Here is a 22050-nt window from a genome sequence, read left to right on the forward strand (position 1 = left end):
GAGCACTGCACTGTCGGAGGGGCAGTACTGAGGGAGCACGACACTGTCGGAGGGGCAGTACTGAGGGAGCACGACACTGTCGGAGGGGCAGTACTGAGGGAGCGCCGCACTGTCGGAGGGGCAGTAGTGAGGGAGCACTGCATTTTCAGATGGACAGTACTGAGGGAGTGCTGCACTGTCGGAGGGGCAGTACTGAGGGAGCACTGCACTGTCAGAGGCGATGTCCAAAGGAGAAGTTTGGGAGGTGCTGCCGAAGAAGCCTTGGCAAGTTGCTGTTGTGCATCTTGTAGATGGTACACACTGCAGTCACGGTGAGCCGGTGGTGGAGGGAGTGAATGTTTAAGGTGGTGGATGGGGTGCCAATCAAGCGGGCTGCTTTGTCCTGGATGGTGTCGAGCTTCTTGAGTGTTGTTGGAGCTGCACTCATCCAGGCAAGTGGAGAGTATTCCATCACACTCCTTACTTGTGCCTTGTAGATGGCGGAAAGGTTTTGGGGAGTCAGGAGGTGAGACACTCGCCGCAGAATACCCAGCCTCTGACCTGCTCTTGTTGCCACAGTATTTATGTGGCTGGTCCAGTTAAGTTTCTGGTCAATGGTGACCCCCAGGATGTTGATGGTGGGAAATTCGGCAATGGTAATGCCGTTGAATGTCAAGGGTCGGTGGTTAGACTCTTGCTTGTTGGAGATAGTCATTGCCTGGCACTTCTGTGACGCGAATGTTACCTGTCACTTATCAGCCCAAGCCTGAACGTCATCCAGGTCTTGTTGCATGCGGGCATGGACTGCTTCATTATCTGAGGAGTTGTGAATGGCGCTGAACACTGTGCAGTCATCATCGAACATCCCCATTTCTGACCTTGTGTTGGAGGGAAGGTCATTGATGAAGCAGCTGAAGATGGTTGGGCCTAGGACACTGCCCTGAGGAACTCCTGCAGCGATGTCCTGGGGCTGTGATGATTGACCTTTAACCATCACAACCATCTTTCTTTGTGCTAGGTATGACTCCAGCCAGTGGAGAGTTTTCCCCCCGATTCCCATTGACTTCAGTTTTACTAGGGCTCCTTGATGCCACACTCGGTCAAATGCTGCCTTGATGTCAAGGGCAGTCACTCTCACCTCACCTCTGGAATTCAGCTCCTTTGTCCATTTTTGGATCAAGGCTGTAATGAAGTCAGGAGCCGAGTGGTCTTGGCTGAACCCAAACTGGGCATCAGTGAGCAGGTTATTGGTGAGTAAGTGCCACTTGATAGCACTGTCGACGACACCTTCCATCACTTTGCTGATGATTGAGAGTAGACTGATGGGGCGGTAATTGGCCGAGTTGGATTTGTCCTGCTTTTTGTGGACAGGACATACCTGGGCAGATTTCCACATTGTCGGGTAGATGCCAGTGTTGTAGCAGTACTGGAACAGCTTGGCTAGAGGCGTGGCTAGTTCTGGAGCACAAGTCTTCAGCACAATAGCCGGGATGTTGTTGGGGCCCATAGCCTTTGATGTATCCAGTGCGCTCAGCCATTTCTTGATATCACGTGGAGTGAATCGAATTGGCTGAAGACTGGCTTCTGTGATGGTGGGGACCTCAGGAAGAGGCCAATATGGATCATCCACTCAGCACTTCTGGCAAAAGATGGTTGCAAACACTTCAGCCTTGTCTTTTGCACTCACGTGCTGGGCTCCACCATCATTGAGGATGGGGATATTCATGGAGCCTCCTCCTCCTGTTAGTTGTTTAATGGTCCACCACCATTCACGACTGGATATGGCAGGACTGCAGAGCTTTGATCTGATCCGTTGATTGTGGGATCACTTAGCTCTGTCTATAGAATGCTGCTTCCACTTTTTAGCATGCATGTAGTCCTGTGTTGCAGCTTCCCCAGGTTGGCACCTCATTTTTAGGTACGCCTGGTGCTGCTCCTGGCATGCTCTTCTACACTCGTTGTTGAATCAGGGTTGGTCCCCTGGCTTGATGGTAATGGTAGAGTGAGGGATATGCTGGGCCATGAGGTTACAGATTGTGGTGGAATACAATTCTGCTGCTGCTGATGGCCCACAGCGCCTCATAGATGCCCAGTTTTGAGCTGCTAGATCTGTTCTGAATCTATCCCATTTAGCATGGTGGTAGTGCCACACAACACGATGGAGGGTGTCCTCAGTGTGAAACACAGAAACATAGAAGATAGGAGCAGGAGTAGGCCATTCGGCCCCTCGAGCCTGCTCCGCCATTCAATGAGATCATGGCTGATCATCCAAATTCAGTACCCTGTCCCTGCTTTCTCTCCATACCCCTTGATCCCTTTAGCCTTAAGAAATATATCCAACTCCTTCTTGAATATATTTAATGAATTGGCCTCTACTGCCTTCTGTGGTAGAGAATTCCACAGGTTCACCACTCTCTGGGTGAAGAAATTCCTCCTAATTTCTGTCCTAAATGGCCTACCCCTTATCCTTAGACTGTGACCCCTGGTTCTGGACTCCCTGACCATCGGGAACATCCTTCCTGCATCTAGTCTGTCCAGTCCTGTCAGAATTTTATAAGTTTCAATGAGATCCCCTCTCATTATTCTAAACTCCAGCGAGTACAAGCCCAATCGACCCAATCTCTCCTCATACGTCATTCCTGCCATCCCAGGTATCAGCCTGGTGAATCTTTGCTGAACTCCTTCCATGGCAAGAACATCCTTCCTCAGATAAGGCGACCAAAACTACACACAATACTCAAGATGTGGTCTCACCAAAGCCCTGTACAACTGCAGCAAGACATCCTTGTTCCTGTACTCAAACCCTCTCGCTACGAAGGCCAACATACCATTTGTCTTCTTAACCGCCTGCTGCACCTGCATGCTTACCTTCAGCGACTGGTGCACAAGGACACCCAGGTCTCGTTGCACTTCCCCTTCTCCCAATCTATTGCCATTCAGATAATAATCTGCCTTCTTGTTTTTGCCACCAAAGTGGATAACCTCACATTTATCCACGTTATATTGCATCTGCCATGCTTCTGCCCAATCACCCAACCTGTCCAAATCATCCTGGAGTTTCTCGGCATCCTCCTCACAGCACACACGCCCACCCAGCTTTGTGTCGTCTGCAAATTTGGAGATATTACATCTAGTTCCCTTGCCTAGATCATTAATATATATTGTGAATAGCTGGGGTCCAAGGACCGATCCCTGCGGTACCCCACTAGTCACTGCCTGCCACTCGGAAAAAGACCCGTTTATTCCAACTCTTTGCTTTCTGTCTGCCAACCAGTTCTCTATCCAAGTCAATACCTTGCCCCCAATCCCATGTGCCTTAACTTTACACGCTAATTTCTTGTGCGGGACCTTATCAAAAGCCTTCTGAAAGTCCAAATACACCACATCCACTGGTTCTCCCTTATCTATTTTATCAGTTACATCCTCAAAAAATTCCAGTTTACCTTTTGTAAATCCATGTTGACTTTGTCCGATCCTGTCACTGTTTTCCAAGTGCTCTGCTATTACATCTTTTATAATGGACTCTAGCATTTTCCCCACTACCGATGTCAGGCTTACCGGTCTGTAATTCCCCATTTTCTCTCTACCACCTTTTTTGAATAATGGGGTAACATTAGCTACCCTCCAATCCATGGGTACTGTTCCAGATTCCATCGAATGTTGGAAGATGATCAGCAATGCATCTACTATTTCTAGGGCCACTTCCTTAAGTACCCTAAAATGTAGATTATCAGGCCCTGGGGATTTATCGGCCTTCAATCCCATCAATTTCCCTAACACTATTTCCCTACAAATACTGATTTCTTTCAGTTCCTCTCTTTCATCAGACCCTATGTTCCCCGACATCTCTGGGAGGTTATTTGTGTCCTCCTTTGTGAAGACAGAACCAAAATATGTATTTAATTGGTCTGCCATTTCTTTGTTCCCCATTATAAATTCCCCTGATTCTGACTGCAAGGGACCTACGCTTGACTTCACCAATCTTTTTCTCTTCACATATCTATAAAAGCTTTTACAGTCAGTTTTTATGTTCCCTGAAAGCTTACTCTCATATTCTATTTTCCCCTTCGTAATTAATCCCTTTGACCTCCTTTGTTGAATCCTAAACTGCTCCCAATCCTCAGGTTTACTACTTTTTCTGGCCAATTTATATGTCCTCTCCTTGGATCTTATGCTATCCCTAATTTCCCTTGTTAGCCACGGTTGAGTCACTTTTTTTGTTTTATTTTTATGTCAAACTGGGATGAACAAATTCTGTAGTTCATCCATGCGGTCTTTGAATGTTTGCCATTGCCTATCCACCGTCAACCCTTTGAGTGACATTCCCCAATCAATCCTACCCAACTCGCTCCTCAGACCATCGTAGTTTCCTTTATTTAAATGCAGGACCCTAGTCTCTGAGTCAACTACTTCATTCTCCATCTTAATGAAGAATTCGATCATATTATGATCGCCCCGACCCAAGGGGCCTCGTACAACAAGGTTGCTAATTAATCCTTTCTCATTACATAATATACATACGGACCAAGTGCTGGAAAATGGGATTAGAATAGACGGGGCTTGATGGCCGGCGGGGACACGATGGGCCGAAGGGCCTCTTTCTGTGCTGTAGAACTCTAGGACAGAGATGAGGAGGAATTTCTTCACCCAAAGAGTGGTGAACCTGTGGAATTCTCTACCACAGAAGGCAGTTGAGGCCAATTCATTAAATATATTCAAGAAGGAGTTGGATATATTTCTTGAGGCTAAAGGGATCAAGGGATATGGGGAGAAAGCAGGGACAGGGTACTGAAATTGGATGATCAGCCATGACCTCATTAAATGGCGGAAAAGGCTCGAGGGGCCGAATGGCCTACTCCTGCTCCTATCTTCTATGTTTCAATGTTTCTATGACATATTCCCACTCTCTCCCCATAGCCCTTGATGCCTTAAACGAACAACATGCCCTCAAAAAAGCCTCGGCACCGCCGGGCACCCCCAGCTAGTATATATATATAAATGCCAAGTGGCTGTTGCGAAAGGTGAGCAGTTGCACTTTGGACATCAGAAAATGCTGGAAAAACTCAGCAGGCCTCTTAATGTCTCTTCACTTCTCTTTTGTTCTATCGCAGCCCTGCCTTCGATCTATTTTATTTCCTTTCCAGTTTTTGAAAAAGGGTTTCGACCCGAAACGTCGACTCTTAATTTCTCTCCACGGATGTTGTCTGGCCTGCTGAGTTTTTCCAGCATTTTCTGTTGTTATTTCGGATTTCCAGCATCTGCAGTATTTTGCTATCGCACTTTGGACATGTTCTTGCTCAATGTGGTGGGCGGAGCGTGGCCCCTTTAAATAGCCGAAGGTGGGGACAGAGGAGAGGCGAGAGAGTCGCTTGGCTCTTTCCGTGACTCGGCGGGTGCCGAACGAGAGGCGAGAGGCGCTCGGCTCTTTCCGTGACTCGGCGGGGGGAGCCGAACGAGAGGTGAGAGAGGCGCTTGGCTCTTTCCGTGACTCGGGGGGAGCCGAGCGAGAGGCGAGAGAGGCGCTCGGCTCTTTCCGTGACTCGGGGGGGAGCCGAACGAGAGGCGAGAGAGCGCTCAGCTCTTTCCGTGACTCGGGGGGAGCCGAACGAGAGGTGAGAGGCGCTCGGCACTTTCCGTGACTTGGGGGGGGAGCCGAACGAGAGGCGAGAGAGAGCGCTTGGCACTTTCCGTGACTCGGGGGGGGAGCCGAACGAGAGGCGAGAGAAGCGCTCGGCTCTTTCCGTGACTCGGGGGGAGGCAAGCGAGGGGCGAGAGAGGCGCTCGGCTCTTTCCGTGACTCGGGGGAGCCGAACGAGAGGCGAGAGAATCGCTCGGCTCTTTCCATGACTCGGGGGCGGAGCCGGAGATTGCCGAACGAGGGGCGCTCGGCTCTTTCCGTGACACGGGGCGGAGCCGGAGATTGCCGAACGAGGGGCGCTCGGCTCTTTCCGTGACTTGGGGGGGGGGGAAGCCGAACCAGAGGCGCTCGGCTCTTTCTGTGACTCGGGGCGGAGCTGGAGATTGCCGAACCAGAGGCGCTCAGCTCTTTCCGTGACTCGGGGACAGAGCCGAGCGAGAGGTAAGCGAGAGAAGCGCTCGGCTCTTTCCGTGACTCGGGGCGGAGCTGAGCAAGAGGCGAGAGAGCGCTCGGCTGTTTCCGTGACTCGGGGGAGCCGAACGAGGCGAGCGAGGTGCTCGGCTGTTTCCGTGACTCGGGGGCGGAGCCGGAGATTGCCGAACGAGGGGCGCTCGGCTGTTTCCGTGACTCGGGGCGGAGCCGGAGATTGCCGAATGAGGGGCGCTCGGCTCTTTCCGTGACTCGGGGGGGAAGCCGAACCAGAGGCGCTCGGCTCTTTCCGTGACTCGGGGCGGAGCTGGGGATTGCCGAACCAGAGGCGCTCGGCTCTTTCCGTGACTCGGGGGCGGAGCCGGAGATTGCCGAACGAGCGGCGCTCGGCTCTTTCCGTGACTCGGGGGCGGAGCCGGAGATTGCCGAACCAGAGGCGCTCGTCTCTTTCCGTGACTCGGGGCGGAGCCGGAGATTGCTGAACCAGAGGCGCTCGGCTCTTTCCGTGACTCGGGGGCGGAGCCGGAGATTGCCGAACCAGAGGCGCTCGGCTCTTTCCGTGACTCGGGGGGCGGAGCCGGAGATTGCCGAACCAGGGGCGCTCGGCTCCTTCCGTGACTCGGGGGGTGGAGCCGGAGATTGCCGAACCAGGGGCGCTCGGCTCTTTCCGTGACTCGGGGGGCGGAGCCGGAGATTGCCGAACCAGAGGCGCTTGGCTCTTTCCGTGACTCGGGGGAGCCGAATGAGGCGAGCGAGGCGCTCGGCTGTTTCCGTGACTCGGGGGAGCCGAACGAGGCGAGTGAGGCGCTCGGCTGTTTCCGTGACTCGGGGCTGAGCCGGAGATTGCCGAACCAGAGGCGCTCGGCTCTTTCCGTGACTCGGGGGGTGGAGCCGGAGATTGCCGAACCAGAGGCGCTCGTCTCTTTCCGTGACTCGGGGCGGAGCCGGAGATTGCTGAACCAGAGGCGCTCGGCTCTTTCCGTGACTCGGGGGCGGAGCCGGAGATTGCCGAACCAGAGGCGCTCGGCTCTTTCCGTGACTCGGGGGGCGGAGCCGGAGATTGCCGAACCAGGGGCGCTCGGCTCCTTCCGTGACTCGGGGGGTGGAGCCGGAGATTGCCGAACCAGGGGCGCTCGGCTCTTTCCGTGACTCGGGGGGCGGAGCCGGAGATTGCCGAACCAGAGGCGCTTGGCTCTTTCCGTGACTCGGGGGAGCCGAATGAGGCGAGCGAGGCGCTCGGCTGTGTCCGTGACTCGGGGGAGCCGAACGAGGCGAGTGAGGCGCTCGGCTGTTTCCGTGACTCGGGGCCGAGCCGGAGATTGCCGAACCAGAGGCGCTCGGCTCTTTCCGTGACTCGGGGGGTGGAGCCGGAGATTGCCGAACCAGAGGCGCTCGGCTCTTTCCGTGACTCGGGGCGGAGCCGAGCGAGAGGCGAGAGAGCGCTCGGCTGTTTCCGTGACTCGGGGCCGAGCCGGAGATTGCCGAACCAGAGGCGCTCGGCTCTTTCCGTGACTCGGGGCGGAGCCGAGCGAGAGGCGAGAGAGCGCTCGGCTGTTTCCGTGACTCGGGGGAGCCGAACGAGGTGAGCGAGGCGCTCGGCTCTTTCCGTGCCTCGGGGCGGAGCCGAGCGAGAGGCGAGAGAGCGCTCGGCTGTTTCCGTGACTCAGGGGAGCCGAACGAGGCGAGTGAGGCGCTCGGCTGTTTCCGTGACTCGAGGGCGGAGCCGGAGATTGCCGAACGAGGGGCGCTCGGTTCTTTCCGTGACTCGGGGGGGGAAGCCGAACCAGAGGCGCTCGGCTCTTTCCGTGACTCGGGGCGGAGCCGGAGATTGCCGAACCAGAGGCGCTCGGCTCTTTCCGTGACTCGGGGCGGAGCCGGAGATTGCCGAACCAGAGGTGCTCGGCTCTTTCCGTGACTCGGGGGGGAAGCCGAACCAGAGGCGCTCGGCTCTTTCCGTGACTCGGGGCGGAGCCGGAGATTGCCGAACCAGAGGCGCTCGGCTCTTTCCGTGACTCGGGGCGGAGCCGAGCGAGAGGCGAGAGAGCGAGAGGCTGTTTCCGTGACTCGGGGGAGCCGAACGAGGCGAGCGAGGTGCTCGGCTCTTTCCGTGACTCGGGGCGGAGCCGAGCGAGAGGCGAGAGAGCGCTCGGCTGTTTCCGTGACTCGGGGGAGCCGAACGAGGCGAGCGAGGCGCTCGGCTGTTTCCGTGACTCGGGGGCGGAGCCGGAGATTGCCGAACGAGGGGCGCTCGGCTCTTTCCGTGACTCGGGGGGGGGGAAGCCGAACCAGAGGCGCTCGGCTCTTTCCGTGACTCGGGGGCGGAGCCGGAGATTGCCGAACCAGAGGCGCTCGTCTCTTTCCGTGACTCGGGGCGGAGCCGGAGATTGCTGAACCAGAGGCGCTCGGCTCTTTCCGTGACTCGGGGGCGGAGCCGGAGATTGCCGAACCAGAGGCGCTCGGCTCTTTCCGTGACTCGGGGGGCGGAGCCGGAGATTGCCGAACCAGGGGCGCTCGGCTCCTTCCGTGACTCGGGGGGTGGAGCCGGAGATTGCCGAACCAGGGGCGCTCGGCTCTTTCCGTGACTCGGGGGGCGGAGCCGGAGATTGCCGAACCAGAGGCGCTTGGCTCTTTCCGTGACTCGGGGGAGCCGAATGAGGCGAGCGAGGCGCTCGGCTGTTTCCGTGACTCGGGGGAGCCGAACGAGGCGAGTGAGGCGCTCGGCTGTTTCCGTGACTCGGGGCCGAGCCGGAGATTGCCGAACCAGAGGCGCTCGGCTCTTTCCGTGACTCGGGGGGTGGAGCCGGAGATTGCCGAACCAGAGGCGCTCGTCTCTTTCCGTGACTCGGGGCGGAGCCGGAGATTGCTGAACCAGAGGCGCTCGGCTCTTTCCGTGACTCGGGGGCGGAGCCGGAGATTGCCGAACCAGAGGCGCTCGGCTCTTTCCGTGACTCGGGGGGCGGAGCCGGAGATTGCCGAACCAGGGGCGCTCGGCTCCTTCCGTGACTCGGGGGGTGGAGCCGGAGATTGCCGAACCAGGGGCGCTCGGCTCTTTCCGTGACTCGGGGGGCGGAGCCGGAGATTGCCGAACCAGAGGCGCTTGGCTCTTTCCGTGACTCGGGGGAGCCGAATGAGGCGAGCGAGGCGCTCGGCTGTGTCCGTGACTCGGGGGAGCCGAACGAGGCGAGTGAGGCGCTCGGCTGTTTCCGTGACTCGGGGCCGAGCCGGAGATTGCCGAACCAGAGGCGCTCGGCTCTTTCCGTGACTCGGGGGGTGGAGCCGGAGATTGCCGAACCAGAGGCGCTCGGCTCTTTCCGTGACTCGGGGCGGAGCCGAGCGAGAGGCGAGAGAGCGCTCGGCTGTTTCCGTGACTCGGGGGAGCCGAACGAGGTGAGCGAGGCGCTCGGCTCTTTCCGTGCCTCGGGGCGGAGCCGAGCGAGAGGCGAGAGAGCGCTCGGCTGTTTCCGTGACTCGGGGGAGCCGAACGAGGCGAGCGAGGCGCTCGGCTGTTTCCGTGACTCGAGGGCGGAGCCGGAGATTGCCGAACGAGGGGCGCTCGGTTCTTTCCGTGACTCGGGGGGGGAAGCCGAACCAGAGGCGCTCGGCTCTTTCCGTGACTCGGGGCGGAGCCGGAGATTGCCGAACCAGAGGCGCTCGGCTCTTTCCGTGACTCGGGGCGGAGCCGGAGATTGCCGAACCAGAGGTGCTCGGCTCTTTCCGTGACTCGGGGGGGAAGCCGAACCAGAGGCGCTCGGCTCTTTCCGTGACTCGGGGCGGAGCCGGAGATTGCCGAACCAGAGGCGCTCGGCTCTTTCCGTGACTCGGGGCGGAGCCGAGCGAGAGGCGAGAGAGCGAGAGGCTGTTTCCGTGACTCGGGGGAGCCGAACGAGGCGAGCGAGGCGCTCGGCTGTTTCCGTGACTCGGGGGCGGAGCCGGAGATTGCCGAACGAGGGGCGCTCGGCTCTTTCCGTGACTCGGGGGGGGGGAAGCCGAACCAGAGGCGCTCGGCTCTTTCCGTGACTCGGGGGGGAAGCCGAACCAGAGGCGCTCGGCTCTTTCCGTGACTCGGGGCGGAGCCGGAGATTGCCGAACCAGAGGCGCTCGGCTCTTTCCGTGACTCGGGGCGGAGCCGAGCGAGAGGCGAGAGAGCGCTCGGCTGTTTCCGTGACTCGGGGGAGCCGAACGAGGCGAGCGAGGCGCTCGGCTGTTTCCGTGACTCGGGGGCGGAGCCGGAGATTGCCGAACGAGGGGCGCTCGGCTATTTCCGTGACTCGGGGGGGGGGGAAGCCGAACCAGAGGCGCTCGGCTCTTTCCGTGACTCGGGTGGGGGGGAAGCCGAACCAGAGGCGCTCGGCTCTTTCCGTGACTCGGGGGCGGAGCCGAGCGAGAGGTAAGCGAGAGAAGCGCTCGGCTCTTTCCGTGACTCGGGGGAGCCGAGCGAGAGGCGAGAGAAGCGCTCGGCTCTTTCCGTGACTCGGGGCGGAGCCGAGCGAGAGGCAAGCGAGAGAAGCGCTCGGCTCTTTCCGTGACTCGGGGGAGCCGAGCGAGAGGCGAGAGAGGCGCTCGGCTCTTTCCGTGACTCGGCGGAGTCGAGCGAGAGGCGAGAGAGGCGCTCGGCTCTTTCCGTGACTCGGGGGAGCCGAACGAGGCGAGAGAGGCGCTCGGCTGTTTCCGTGACTCGGGGGGGAGCCGAACGAGAGGCGAGAGTGGCGCTCGGCTCTGTCCGTGACTCGGGGGCGGAGCCGGAGATTGCCGAACCAGAGGCGCTCGGCTCTTTCCGCCGGAGCTCGCCGCGGCTGCGGTGCTGATGCGAGAGCAGCGAAGACAAGTCCCGGGGAGCAGCCAGCGCACAGCCTCCTCCTCCCGGATCGCGGCACAGCCCTGCTGCATGCAACAACAAGAAGAAAAATAAACCCCCCCCCGCCGCAACCAACAGCACCTCTTTAAATCCAGAAAATAAGCTGCAAATCGAGAGGAGACACCGAGACAAACCAGCGGCCAAATGGCTGAAATCAGCAACATCAGACCCTCCTTCGGTGAGTGAATTGCAAAAATGCTCAAAGATTTTAACATTATGCATTTAAATGCAACCTTCCCTTTATTTATACATAATCTTAGAAGGAGTCGTGCCCCCCCCCCCTAACCAAAAAAAAACACACACCAGGAAAAAATCTTGGTTATGGAGAGGTGAATTTGGGATAAACAGATTTTTGCATTTAACATTTTAGGATTCGCATCAAATTTCCAAGTGCCAGAGGCAACTGTTATTGTCAACAATGCGACTTGAGACAGTCAGGTGAATCATTTTTTTTTTGCAGGTTGGCTAATGATGAACTGTTGTGATCAATTATCTGCTGGATTTTTAAAAAATAATTAAGGTTTAGCGTTTAATATGTGGGATGCAATGATTCCCTCTATGCAATCCTCCCTCTTTCCCCCCCCCCCTCTCCAATAAGATGTTTTTTTATTTTGCAATCTGGGTATGGCCTTGTCTGCCTGTATTTGCGATGCCTGGGGTTTGAGAGCATGACGTGATGTCTGTTTCTAAGCAGCCCACTGCTCTCAAACCTTCTTCCTCCCCCCCCCATTGCAGCCCCAACAGATCTGTAGCAATCAGAGATCAGACCCCTCACTTCTGCAAACTCCAGACTCCCTCCCCTTCCCCTCCTCGTTGTGCATTTAAAAAATATTGCTGGATATTGTAATTTCTGAAGTCTGGGAAAGTTTATTCCCTATTGGATCTCGCGGAAAAAAAATAAATAATGCAATTAGCCAGACAACAGAGACCAGGAATTGTGATGTGACCCAGCCCTGAGATTGGGACTGGAAGGTGTGGGGTGATAGCAGAGAATTCTTGATTCAAGCAGATTTTAACCAGCTTCTAAGATTATGTATCACGGTATTTCTTAAAAATGATCGAAATACGACAATTGCCAGCGATAACTTACTGAGCATGGGGTATGGCGAATAATCAGAGTGACGTAAGTCGCTGATACACTGGAGAGTTCATTAGATCATAAGACGTATTTGTCTGAACACAACATCGCTTCCCCATCTCTAGTGTCAGCCATGGCTCACTGGGTGCCACCCTCGCCTCTGAGTCAGAAGGTCGTGGGTTCAAGTCCCACTCCAGAGACTTGAGCACAAAATCCAGGCTGACACTCCCAGTGCAGTACTGAGGGAGAGCTGCACTGTCGGAGGGGCAGTACTGAGGGAGAGCTGCACTGTCGGACGGGCAGTACTGAGGGAGCGCCGCACTGTCGGAGGGGCAGTACTGAGGGAGTGCCGCACTGTCGGAGGGGCAGTACTGAGGGAGTGCCGCACTGTCGGAGGGGCAGTACTGAGGGAGCGCCGCACTGTCGGAGGGGCAGTACTGAGGGAGTGCCGCACTGTCGGAGGGGCAGTACTGAGGGAGCGCCGCACTGTCGGAGGGGCAGTACTGAGGGAGTGCCGCACTGTCGGAGGGGCAGTACTGAGGGAGAGGGCCAGTACTGAGGGAGAGCTGCACTGTCAGAGGGCCAGTACTGAGGGAGAGGGCCAGTACTGAGGGAGCGGGCCAGTACTGAGGGAGTGCCGCACTGTCGGAGGGGCAGTACTGGCTTCTGTGATGGTGGGGACCTCAGGAGTAGGCGGTTATGGATCATCCACTTGGCACTTCTGGCTGAAGATGGTTGCAAACGCTTCAGCCTTGTCTTTTGCACTCACGTGCTGGGCTCCACCATCATTGAGGATGGGGATATTCATGGAGCCTTCTCCTCCCGTTAGTTGTTTAATGGTCCACCACCATTCGCGACTGGATGTGGCAGGACTGCAGAGCTTTGATCTGATCCGTTGATTGTGGGATCGCTTAGCCCTGTCTATAGCATGCTGCTTCTGCTTTTTAGCATGCATGTAGTCCTGTGTTGCAGCTTCCCCAGGTTGGCACCTCATTTTCAGGTACGCCTGGTGCTGCTCCTGGCATGCTGTTCGACACTCGTCGTTAAATCTGGGTTGGTCCCCTGGCTTGGTGGTAATGGTAGAGTGAGGGATATGCCGGGCCATGAGGTTACAGATTGTGGTGGAGTACAATTCTGCTGTTGCTGATGGCCCACAGTGCCTCATGGATGCCCAGTTTTGAGCTGCTGGATCTGTTCTGAATCTTCCCCATTTAGCACGGTGTCCTCAGTGTGAAGACGGGACTTCACCTCCACAATGACTGTGCGGTGGTCACTGCTGCCAATACGGTCATGGACAGAAGCATCTGCGACAGGTAGATTGGTGAGGACGAGGTCAAGTAGGTTTTTCCCTCGTGTTGGTTCTCTCACCACCTGTCGCAGGCCCAGACTGGCAGTTATGTCCTTCAGGACTCGACCAGCTCGGTCAGTAGTGGTGCTACCGAACCACTCTCGGTGATGGACATTGAAGTCCCCCACCCAGAGTACATTCTGTGCCCTTGCTACTCTCAGTGCTTCTTCCAAGTGGTGTTCAACATGGAGGAGTACTGGTTCATCAGCTGAGGGAGAGCGGTAGGTGGGAATCAGGAGGAGGTTTCTTTGCCCATGCTTGACCTGAAGCCATGAGACTTCATGGGGTCCGGAGTCAATGTTGAGGACACCCAGGGCCACTCCTTCAGGACTGTATACCACTGTGACACCACCCCTTGTGGGTCTGTCCTGCCAGTGGACTGAGGGCAGTACTGAGGGAGCAGCGCACTGTCGGAGGGGCAGTACTGAGGGAGTGTTGCACTGTCGGAGGGGCAGTACTGAGGGAGCGCCGCACTGTCGGAGGGGCAGTACTGAGGGAGCGCCGCACTGTCGGAGGGGCAGTACTGAGGGAGCAGCGCACTGTCGGAGGGGCAGTACTGAGGGAGTGTTGCACTGTCGGAGGGGCAGTACTAAGGGAGCGCCGCTCTGTCGGAGGGGCAGTACTGAGGGAGCGCCGCACTGTCGGAAGGGCGGTACTGAGGGAGCGCCGCACTGTCGGAGGGGCAGTACTGAGGGAGCGCCGCACTGTCGGAGGGGCAGTACTGAGGGAGCGCCGCACTGTCGGAGGGGCGGTACTGAGGGAGCAGCGCACTGTCGGAGGGGCAGTACTGAGGGAGTGTTGCACTGTCGGAGGGGCAGTACTGAGGGAGCGCCGCTCTGTCGGAGGGGCAGTACTGAGGGAGCGCCGCACTGTCGGAGGGGCAGTACTGAGGGAGCGCCGCACTGTCGGAGGGGCAGTACTGAGGGAGCGCCGCACTGTCGGAGGGGCAGTACTGAGGGAGCGCCGCACTGTCGGAGGGGCAGTACTGAGGGAGCGCCGCACTGTCGGAGGGGCAGTACTGAGGGAGCGCCGCACTGTCGGAGGGGCAGTACTGAGGGAGCGCCGCACTGTCGGAGGGGCAGTACTGAGGGAGCGCCGCACTGTCGGAGGGGCAGTACTGAGGGAGCGCCGCACTGTCGGAGGGGCAGTACTGAGGGAGCGCCGCACTGTCGGAGGGGCAGTACTGAGGGAGCGCCGCACTGTCGGAGGGGCAGTACTGAGGGAGCGCCGCACTGTCGGAGGGGCGGTACTGAGGGAGAACCGCACTATCGGAGGTGCCGTCTTTTGGATGAGCCATTAAACCCGTGACCCCATCTGCCCTCTAAGGTGGACATAAAAGATCCCACGGCCACCATACTGAACAAGGGCAGGGGAGGAGTTCTCCCCGGTGTCCTGGGGCCAATATTTATCCCTCAACCAACATCACTAAAACAGATGATCTGGTCATTATCACATTGCTGCTTGTGGGAGCTTGCTGTGCGCAAATTGGCTGCCGCGTTTCCTACATTACAACAGTGACCACACTTCAAAAAAAGTACTTCATTGGCTGTAAAGCGCTTTGGGACGTCCTGAGGGGGTGAAAGGCGCTGGAGAAATGCGAGATCTTTCTCCTTTCTAACTTACTGCCCAGAAACTGTTCTTAATAAATGTTCTGTCTCTACAATATGTCCCTTTATTACATAAACGGCCTTGGGACCGAGGGGGAAGGACTCTGTCTCAAGTGTCTGCTGCGATCCAGAAATCTCGGAGCAGTCCGTCTGCCTTACATCAGAACTGACACGTTGCCAGGGGCAACAGATGTCGTGTTGCTGGCTGGGTCCAGGAGATAGCGATTGTCTGTTCCACCTTTCGCCCCGGGAGGCGCGTATCCCCTCTGTTAACCTTGAGGAAGTTAGGTTCCTGCCAAGCGTCCGTCGCCAGAACAACCCCGGCCCTGGAAATACGACACTCGTCATCGGCAGACCGGCAGATAAACCAGACGGAAGAGCTCGCACCCATTGGCTCGGTGTGTGCCCGGCAGAGCAGGAAGATCCCAGGTTTACCCCCCTGGTCCGTGACATTAGCAGGTCGCAGACGGGGGCAGTGTGGGGGGGGGGGATCTGCAGTGAGGAGCAAGGGAGGGGGTCGCCATTGACCTCAATGGCCCTTGGCTTGAGAAGGGTAAGATCTGCTGTGGTCCCCGTGCACCACGTGCGTGGAGATTGAGCGAGGACGGAATGGTGGGGGCTCGGATATTTACCCTACACCCCTCCCCATCTCTGTAACCCCCTCCAGCCCCTACACCCCTCCCTATCTCTGTAACCTCCTCCAGCCCCTACACCCCTCCCCATCTCTGTAACCTCCTCCAGCCCCTACACCCCTCCCCATCTCTGTAACCTCCTCCAGCCCTACAACCCTCCCCATCTCTGTAACCTCCTCCAGCCCCTACACCCCTCCCTATCTCTGTAACCCCCTCCAGCCCTACACCCCTCCCTATCTCTGTAACCTCCTCCAGCCCTACACCCCTCCCTATCTCTGTAACCCCCTCCAGCCCCTACACCCCTCCCTATCTCTGTAACCTCCTCCAGCCCCTACACCCCTCCCCATCTCTGTAACCTCCTCCAGCCCCTACACCCCTCCCCATCTCTGTAACCTCCTCCAGCCCTACACCCCTCCCCATCTCTGTAACCTCCTCCAGCCCCTACACCCCTCCCTATCTCTGTAACCTCCTCCAGCCCCTACACCCCTCCCTATCTCTGTAACCCCCTCCAGCCCTACACCCCTCCCTATCTCTGTAACCCCCTCCAGCCCTACACCCCTCCCCATCTCTGTAACCTCCTCCAGTCCTACACCCCTCCCCATCTCTGTAACCTCCTCCAGCCCCTACACCCCTCCCTATCTCTGTAACCCCCTCCAGCCCTACACCCCTCCCTATCTCTGTAACCTCCTCCAGCCCTACACCCCTCCCCATCTCTGTAACCTCCTCCAGTCCTACACCCCTCCCCATCTCTGTAACCTCCTCCAGCCCCTACACCCCTCCCCATCTCTGTAACCTCCTCCAGTCCTACACCCCGCCCCATCTCTGTAACCTCCTCCAGCCCCTACACCCCTCCCTATCTCTGTAACCCCCTCCAGCCCTACACCCCTCCCTATCTCTGTAACCTCCTCCAGCCCCTACACCCCTCCCCATCTCTGTAACCTCCTCCAGCCCCTACACCCCTCCCTATCTCTGTAACCTCCTCCAGGCCTACACCCCTCCCGATCTCTGTAACCTCCTCCAGCCCTACACCCCTCCCTATCTCTGTAACCCCCTCCAGCCCCTACACCACTCCCCATCTCTGTAACCTCCTCCAGCCCTACACCCCTCCCCATCTCTGTAACCTCCTCCAGCCCTACACCCCTCCCTATCTCTGTAACCTCCTCCAGCCCCTACACCCCTCCCTATCCCTGTAACCTCCTCCAGCCCCTACACCCCTCCCTATCTCTGTAACCTCCTCCAGTCCTACACCCCTCCCGATCTCTGTAACCTCCTCCAGCCCTACACCCCTGCTCCAGCCCTACACCCCTCCCTATCTCTGTGACCCCCTCCAGCCCCTACACCCCTCCCTATCTCTGTGACCCCCTCCAGCCCTACACCCCTCCCTAGCTCTGTAACCCCCTCCAGCACCTACACCCCTCCCTATCTCTGTAACCCCCTCCAGCCCCTACACCCCTCCCTATCTCTGTAACCTCCTCCAGCCCTACACCCCTCCCTATCTCTGTAACCTCCTCCAGCCCTACACCCCTCCCTATCTCTGTAACCCCCTCCAGCCCGTACACCCCTCCCTATCTCTGTAACCTCCTCCAGCCCCTACACCCCTCCCTATCTCTGTAACCCCCTCCAGCCCTACACCCCTCCCTATCTCTGTAACCTTCTCCAGCCCTACACCCCTCCCTATCTCTCAAACCTCCTCCAACCCTACACTCCTCCCTATCTCTATAACCTCCTCCAGCCCCTACACCCCTCCCTATCTCTGTAACCGCCTCCAGCCTCTACACCCCTCCCTATCTCTGTAACCCCCTCCAGCCCCTACACCCCTCCCTATCTCTCTAACCTCCTCCAACCCTACACCCCTCCCTATCTCTGTAACCTCCTCCAGCCCTACACCCCTCCCTTTCTCTGTAACCTCCTCCAACCCTACACCCCTCCCCATCTCTGTAACCTCCTCCAGCCCCTACACCCCTCCCTATCTCTGTAACCTCCTCCAGCCCCTACACCCCTCCCTATCTCTGTAACCTCCTCCAGTCCTACACCCCTCCCGATCTCTGTAACCTCCTCCAGCCCTACACCCCTCCTCCAGCCCTACACCCCTCCCTATCTCTGTGACCCCCTCCAGCCCTACACCCCTCCCTAGCTCTGTAACCTCCTCCAGCCCTACACCCCTCCCCATCTCTGTAACCTCCTCCAGCCCCTACACCCCTCCCTATCGCTGTAACCTCCTCCAGCCCCTACACCCCTCCCTATCTCTGTAACCTCCTCCAGCCCCTACACCCCTCCCTATCGCTGTAACCTCCTCCAGCCCCTACACCCCTCCCCATCTCTGTAACCTCCTCCAGCCCTACACCCCTCCCTATCTCTCTAACCTCCTCCAGCCCTACACCCCTCCCCATCTCTGTAACCTCCTCCAGCCCCTACACCCCTCCCTATCTCTATAACCTCCTCCAGCCCCTACACCCCTCCCTATCTCTGTAACCCCCTCCAGCCCCTACACCCCTCCCTATCTCTGTAACTTCCTCCAGCCCCTACACCCCTCCCTATCTCTGTAACCTCCTCCAACCCTACACCCCTCCCTATCTCTATAACCTCCTCCAGCCCCTACACCCCTCCCTATCTCTGTAACCTTCTCCAGCCCCTACACCCCTCCCTATCTCTGTAACCTCCTCCGGCCCCACAACCATCCCCCCCCCCCCCCCCCCGAGATCTTTGCGTTCCTCCAATTCTGCCCTCTTGCGCATCCCCCGATTTCCATCGCTCCACCATTGGCGGCCGTGCCTTCAGCCGCCTGGGCCCCGAGCTCTGGAATTCCCTCCCTAAACCTCTCCGCCTCTCTCTCCTCCTTTAAGACGCTCCTTAAAACCTCCCTCTTTGACCCAGCTTTTGGTCACCTGTCCTAATATCTCCTGATGTGGCTCGGTGTCTGATTTCCGCTCCTGTGCAGCGCCTCGGGAGGTTTTAATCAGCTCCCAGCACCTTCTCAGGCAGAGCGTGCCAGATGCCGACATCTGTCCGAGTGAAAACATTTCTCCTCATCTCCGACTAAATATCCAGCTAATTATTCTTAGTTTTCGAAACAGCACGTATGTGTTGAAGCCGCCCCATTTCATGGAACGAGTGTGACGTAGGAAAACTACTGGGCACTTGGTCTAAGCGTTAAACAAAGCTTTAATCAACTGTTTTACAACATGGAGGCCTAGTGTCCTTCACTAGTTCCTGTTAAAGAATGTCCTGCGCAAGCTGGGCCCGTGCCCGAGTATTTATACTCTCCCTGGACAGCGCCACCAGCAGGCCGCCCAGTATCATTTCATAAGTCATTTCCACATGAATGATAATTATATATATATATAAATAAATGACCTGGATATTGGAATACAGAGTAGAATTGTACAGGGCCTTGGTGAGACCACACCTGGAGTACTGTGTGCAGTTTTGGTCTCCTTACCTCAGAAAGATATATATAGAGAGAAAACGTAAGGTAAGCCTGACATCGGTAGTGGGGAAAATGCTAGAGTCCATTATAAAGGATGTAATAGCAGAGCACTTGGAAAAAAGTGACCGGATCGGACAAAGTCAACATGGCTTTACAAAAGGTAAATTGTGCTTGACTAATCTACTGGAATTTTTTGAGGATGTAACTAGTAAAATTGATAAGGGAGAACCAGTGGATGTGGTGTATTTGGATTTTCAAAAGGCTTTCGATAAGGTCCCGCATAAGAGATTAGCGTGTAAAATTAAGGCACATGGGATTGGGGGCAAGGTACTGACTTGGATAGAGAACTGGTTGTCAGACAGAAAGCAAAGAGTTGGAATAAACGGGTCTTTTTCCGAGTGGCAGGCAGTGACTAGTGGGGTACCGCAGGGATTGGTGCTAGGACCCCAGCTATTCACAATATATATTAATGATCTGGACGAGGGAACTACAGGAAACTTTGGTTTATCCGGAGGTTAACTGTCCGGAATGCTCGAGCCACCGGCAAAAATCAGGAGCCGTTTCGTTCGGGTTTTTTTTCTTTTCGTTGCTTTTTTTTCACCAGTCAGGCTCTGCAAGGTCTCGCTGAAGCTGTTGCTAAGCTACAGAGACGCTTGCAAGGTACGGCCGACTGTTTAGAAGCTGCGCAACAGGGTTTGTTGCCAGATACGGAGCTCAAAATCTCCGTATGTTTCAACATTAGCGCTGGTTTGTCCGGCAGTTTTGATGGGACGGCAACAGCTCGGTCCCGTCGGTGCCGGATAACACAAAGTTTCCTGTAGATGTAATATCCCCAAGTTTGCAGACGACACAAAGCTGGGTGGGCGTGTGTGCTGTGAGGAGGATGCCGAGAAACTCCAGTATGATTTGGACAGATTGGGTGATTGGGCAGAAGCAATATAATGTGGATAAATGTGAGGTTATCCACTTTGGTGTCAAAAACAGGAAGGCAGATTATTATCTAAATGGCAATAGATTGGGAGAAGGGGAAGTGCAACGAGACCTGGGCGTCCTTGTGCACCAGTCACTGAAAGTAAGCATGCAGGTGCAGCAGGCGGTTAAGAAGGCAAATGGTATGTTGGCCTTCGTAGCGAGAGGGTTCGAGTACAGGAACAAGGATGTCTTGCTGCAGTTGTACAGGGCCTTGGTGAGACCACACCTTGAGTATTGTGTGCAGTTTTGGTCGCCTTATCTGAGGAAGTATGCTCTTGTCATGGAGGGAGTTCAGTGAAGATTCACCAGGCTGATACCTGGGATGGCAGGAATGACGTATGAGGAGAGATTGGGTCGATTGGGCTTGTACTCGCTGGAGTTTAGAAGAATGAGAGGGGATCTCATCGAAACTTATAAAATTCTAACAGGACTGGACAGACTAGATGCTGGAAGGATGTTCCCGATGGCGGGGAGTCCAGAACCAGGGGTCACAGTCTAAGGATAAGGGGTAAGCCATTTAGGACTGAGATGAGGAGGAATTTCTTCACCCAGAGAGTGGTGAACCTGTGGAATTCTCTACCACAGAAGGCAGTTGAGGCCAATTCATTAAATATATTCAAGAAGGAGTTGGATATATTTCTTAAAGCTAAGGGGATCAAGGGATATGGGGAGAAGGCAGGGACAGGGTACTGAATTTGGATGATCAGCCATGATCTCATTGAATGGCGGAGCAGGCTCGAAGGGCCGAATGGCCTACTCCTGCTCCTATCTTCTATGTTTCTATGTTTGTCATCGAGGGAGTGCAGCGAAGGTTCACCAGGCTGATTCCTGGGATGGCAGGACTGTCGTATGAGGAGAGATTGGGTCGACTAGGCCTGTATTCACTAGAGTTTAGAAGAATGAGAGGGAGATCTCATTGAAACGTATAAAATTCTGACAGGGCGAGACAGACTGGATGCAGGGAGGATGTTTCCCCTGGCTGGGGGGTCCAGAACGAGGGGTCACAGACTCAGGATACATTTAGGACTGAGATGAGGAGAAATGTCTTCACTCAGAGGCTGGTGAACCTGTGGAATTCTCTACCACAGAAGGCTGTGGAGGCCAAGTCACTGAATATATTGAAGAAGGAGATCGATAGATTTCTAGACACAAAAGGCATCAAGGGGTATGGGGAGAGAGCGGGAATATGGTATTGAGATAGAGGATCAGCCATGGTCATATTGAATGGCGGAGCAGGCTCGAAGGGCCGAGTGGCCGACTCCTGCTCCTATTTTTTTTCTATCTAATTTCTCAATTTGCCGATGACACCAAACTTGGGGGTGTGGCAAACAGTGAGGATGATACCAATCGACTGCAACAGGACATGGAAAGGCTAGTAGAATGGGCAGACAAGTGGCAGATGGAGTTTAATATAGAGAAGTGTGAGGTGATGCATTTTGGCAGAAGGAACAGGGAGAGGCAATATACACTTAATGGCACAGTTTTAAAGAGTGTGCAGGGACAGAGGGACCTGGGAGTTAATGTGCACAGGTCCCTGAAGGTGGCAGGACATATTGAGAGAGTGGTTAGCAAAGCACATGGGATCTTGGGCTTCATAAATAGAGGTATTGAGTACAAAAGCAGAGAAGTTATGCTGAACTTTTATAAAGCGATGGTTAGGCCACAACTGGAGTGTTGGGTCCAGTTCTGGTCACCACACTTTAGGAAGGATGTGAAGGCCCTTGAGAGGGTGCAGAGGAGATTTACCAGAATGGTTCCGGGGATGGGGGATCTTAGCTACAAGGACAGGTTGGAGAAGCTGGATTTGTTTTCATTAGAGCAAAGGAGGTTGAGGGGTGATTTGACAGAGGTGTACAAGATTATGGCGGGTTTGGATAGGCTAGACGGGGAAAGGCTGTTCCCACTAGTTGATGGTACAAGGACTAGGGGACACCGATTTAAGGTTTTGGACAAGAGATACGGGGGGGACGTGAGGAAAAACTTCTTTACGCAGCGAGTGGTGAGAACCTGGAACTCGCTGCCGACGGAAGTGGTGGAAGTGGAGACACTCAGGCCTAGAAATTCGGTATGGCCCCGCCAGGTCTT

At 56.0% G+C, this 22050-nt stretch overlaps 1 protein-coding gene across 2 annotated transcripts in view; it reads left to right on the forward strand.

The window, feature by feature from the left end:
• The first annotated feature begins 10783 nt into the window (after window positions 1-10783).
• The window catches only part of syt11a (synaptotagmin XIa), a 35122-nt gene continuing 23855 nt past the window's right edge, over window positions 10784-22050 (forward strand). The window contains exon 1 of one of the 2 annotated variants that reach the window (XM_085978489.1): window positions 10784-11079. In XM_085978489.1, coding sequence (XP_085834615.1) covers window positions 11046-11079 — 34 coding nt within the window. In that variant the 5' untranslated portion in view covers window positions 10784-11045. The remainder of the gene's footprint in view (window positions 11080-22050) is intronic. The other variant, XM_085978490.1, reaches the window with a different exon arrangement.

Source organism: Somniosus microcephalus, unplaced genomic scaffold (genome assembly GCF_052327205.1).
Source record: "Somniosus microcephalus isolate GS21.2 unplaced genomic scaffold, FLI_Smic_1.0 unresolved_chr7, whole genome shotgun sequence".
NCBI lineage: Eukaryota > Metazoa > Chordata > Chondrichthyes > Squaliformes > Somniosidae > Somniosus > Somniosus microcephalus.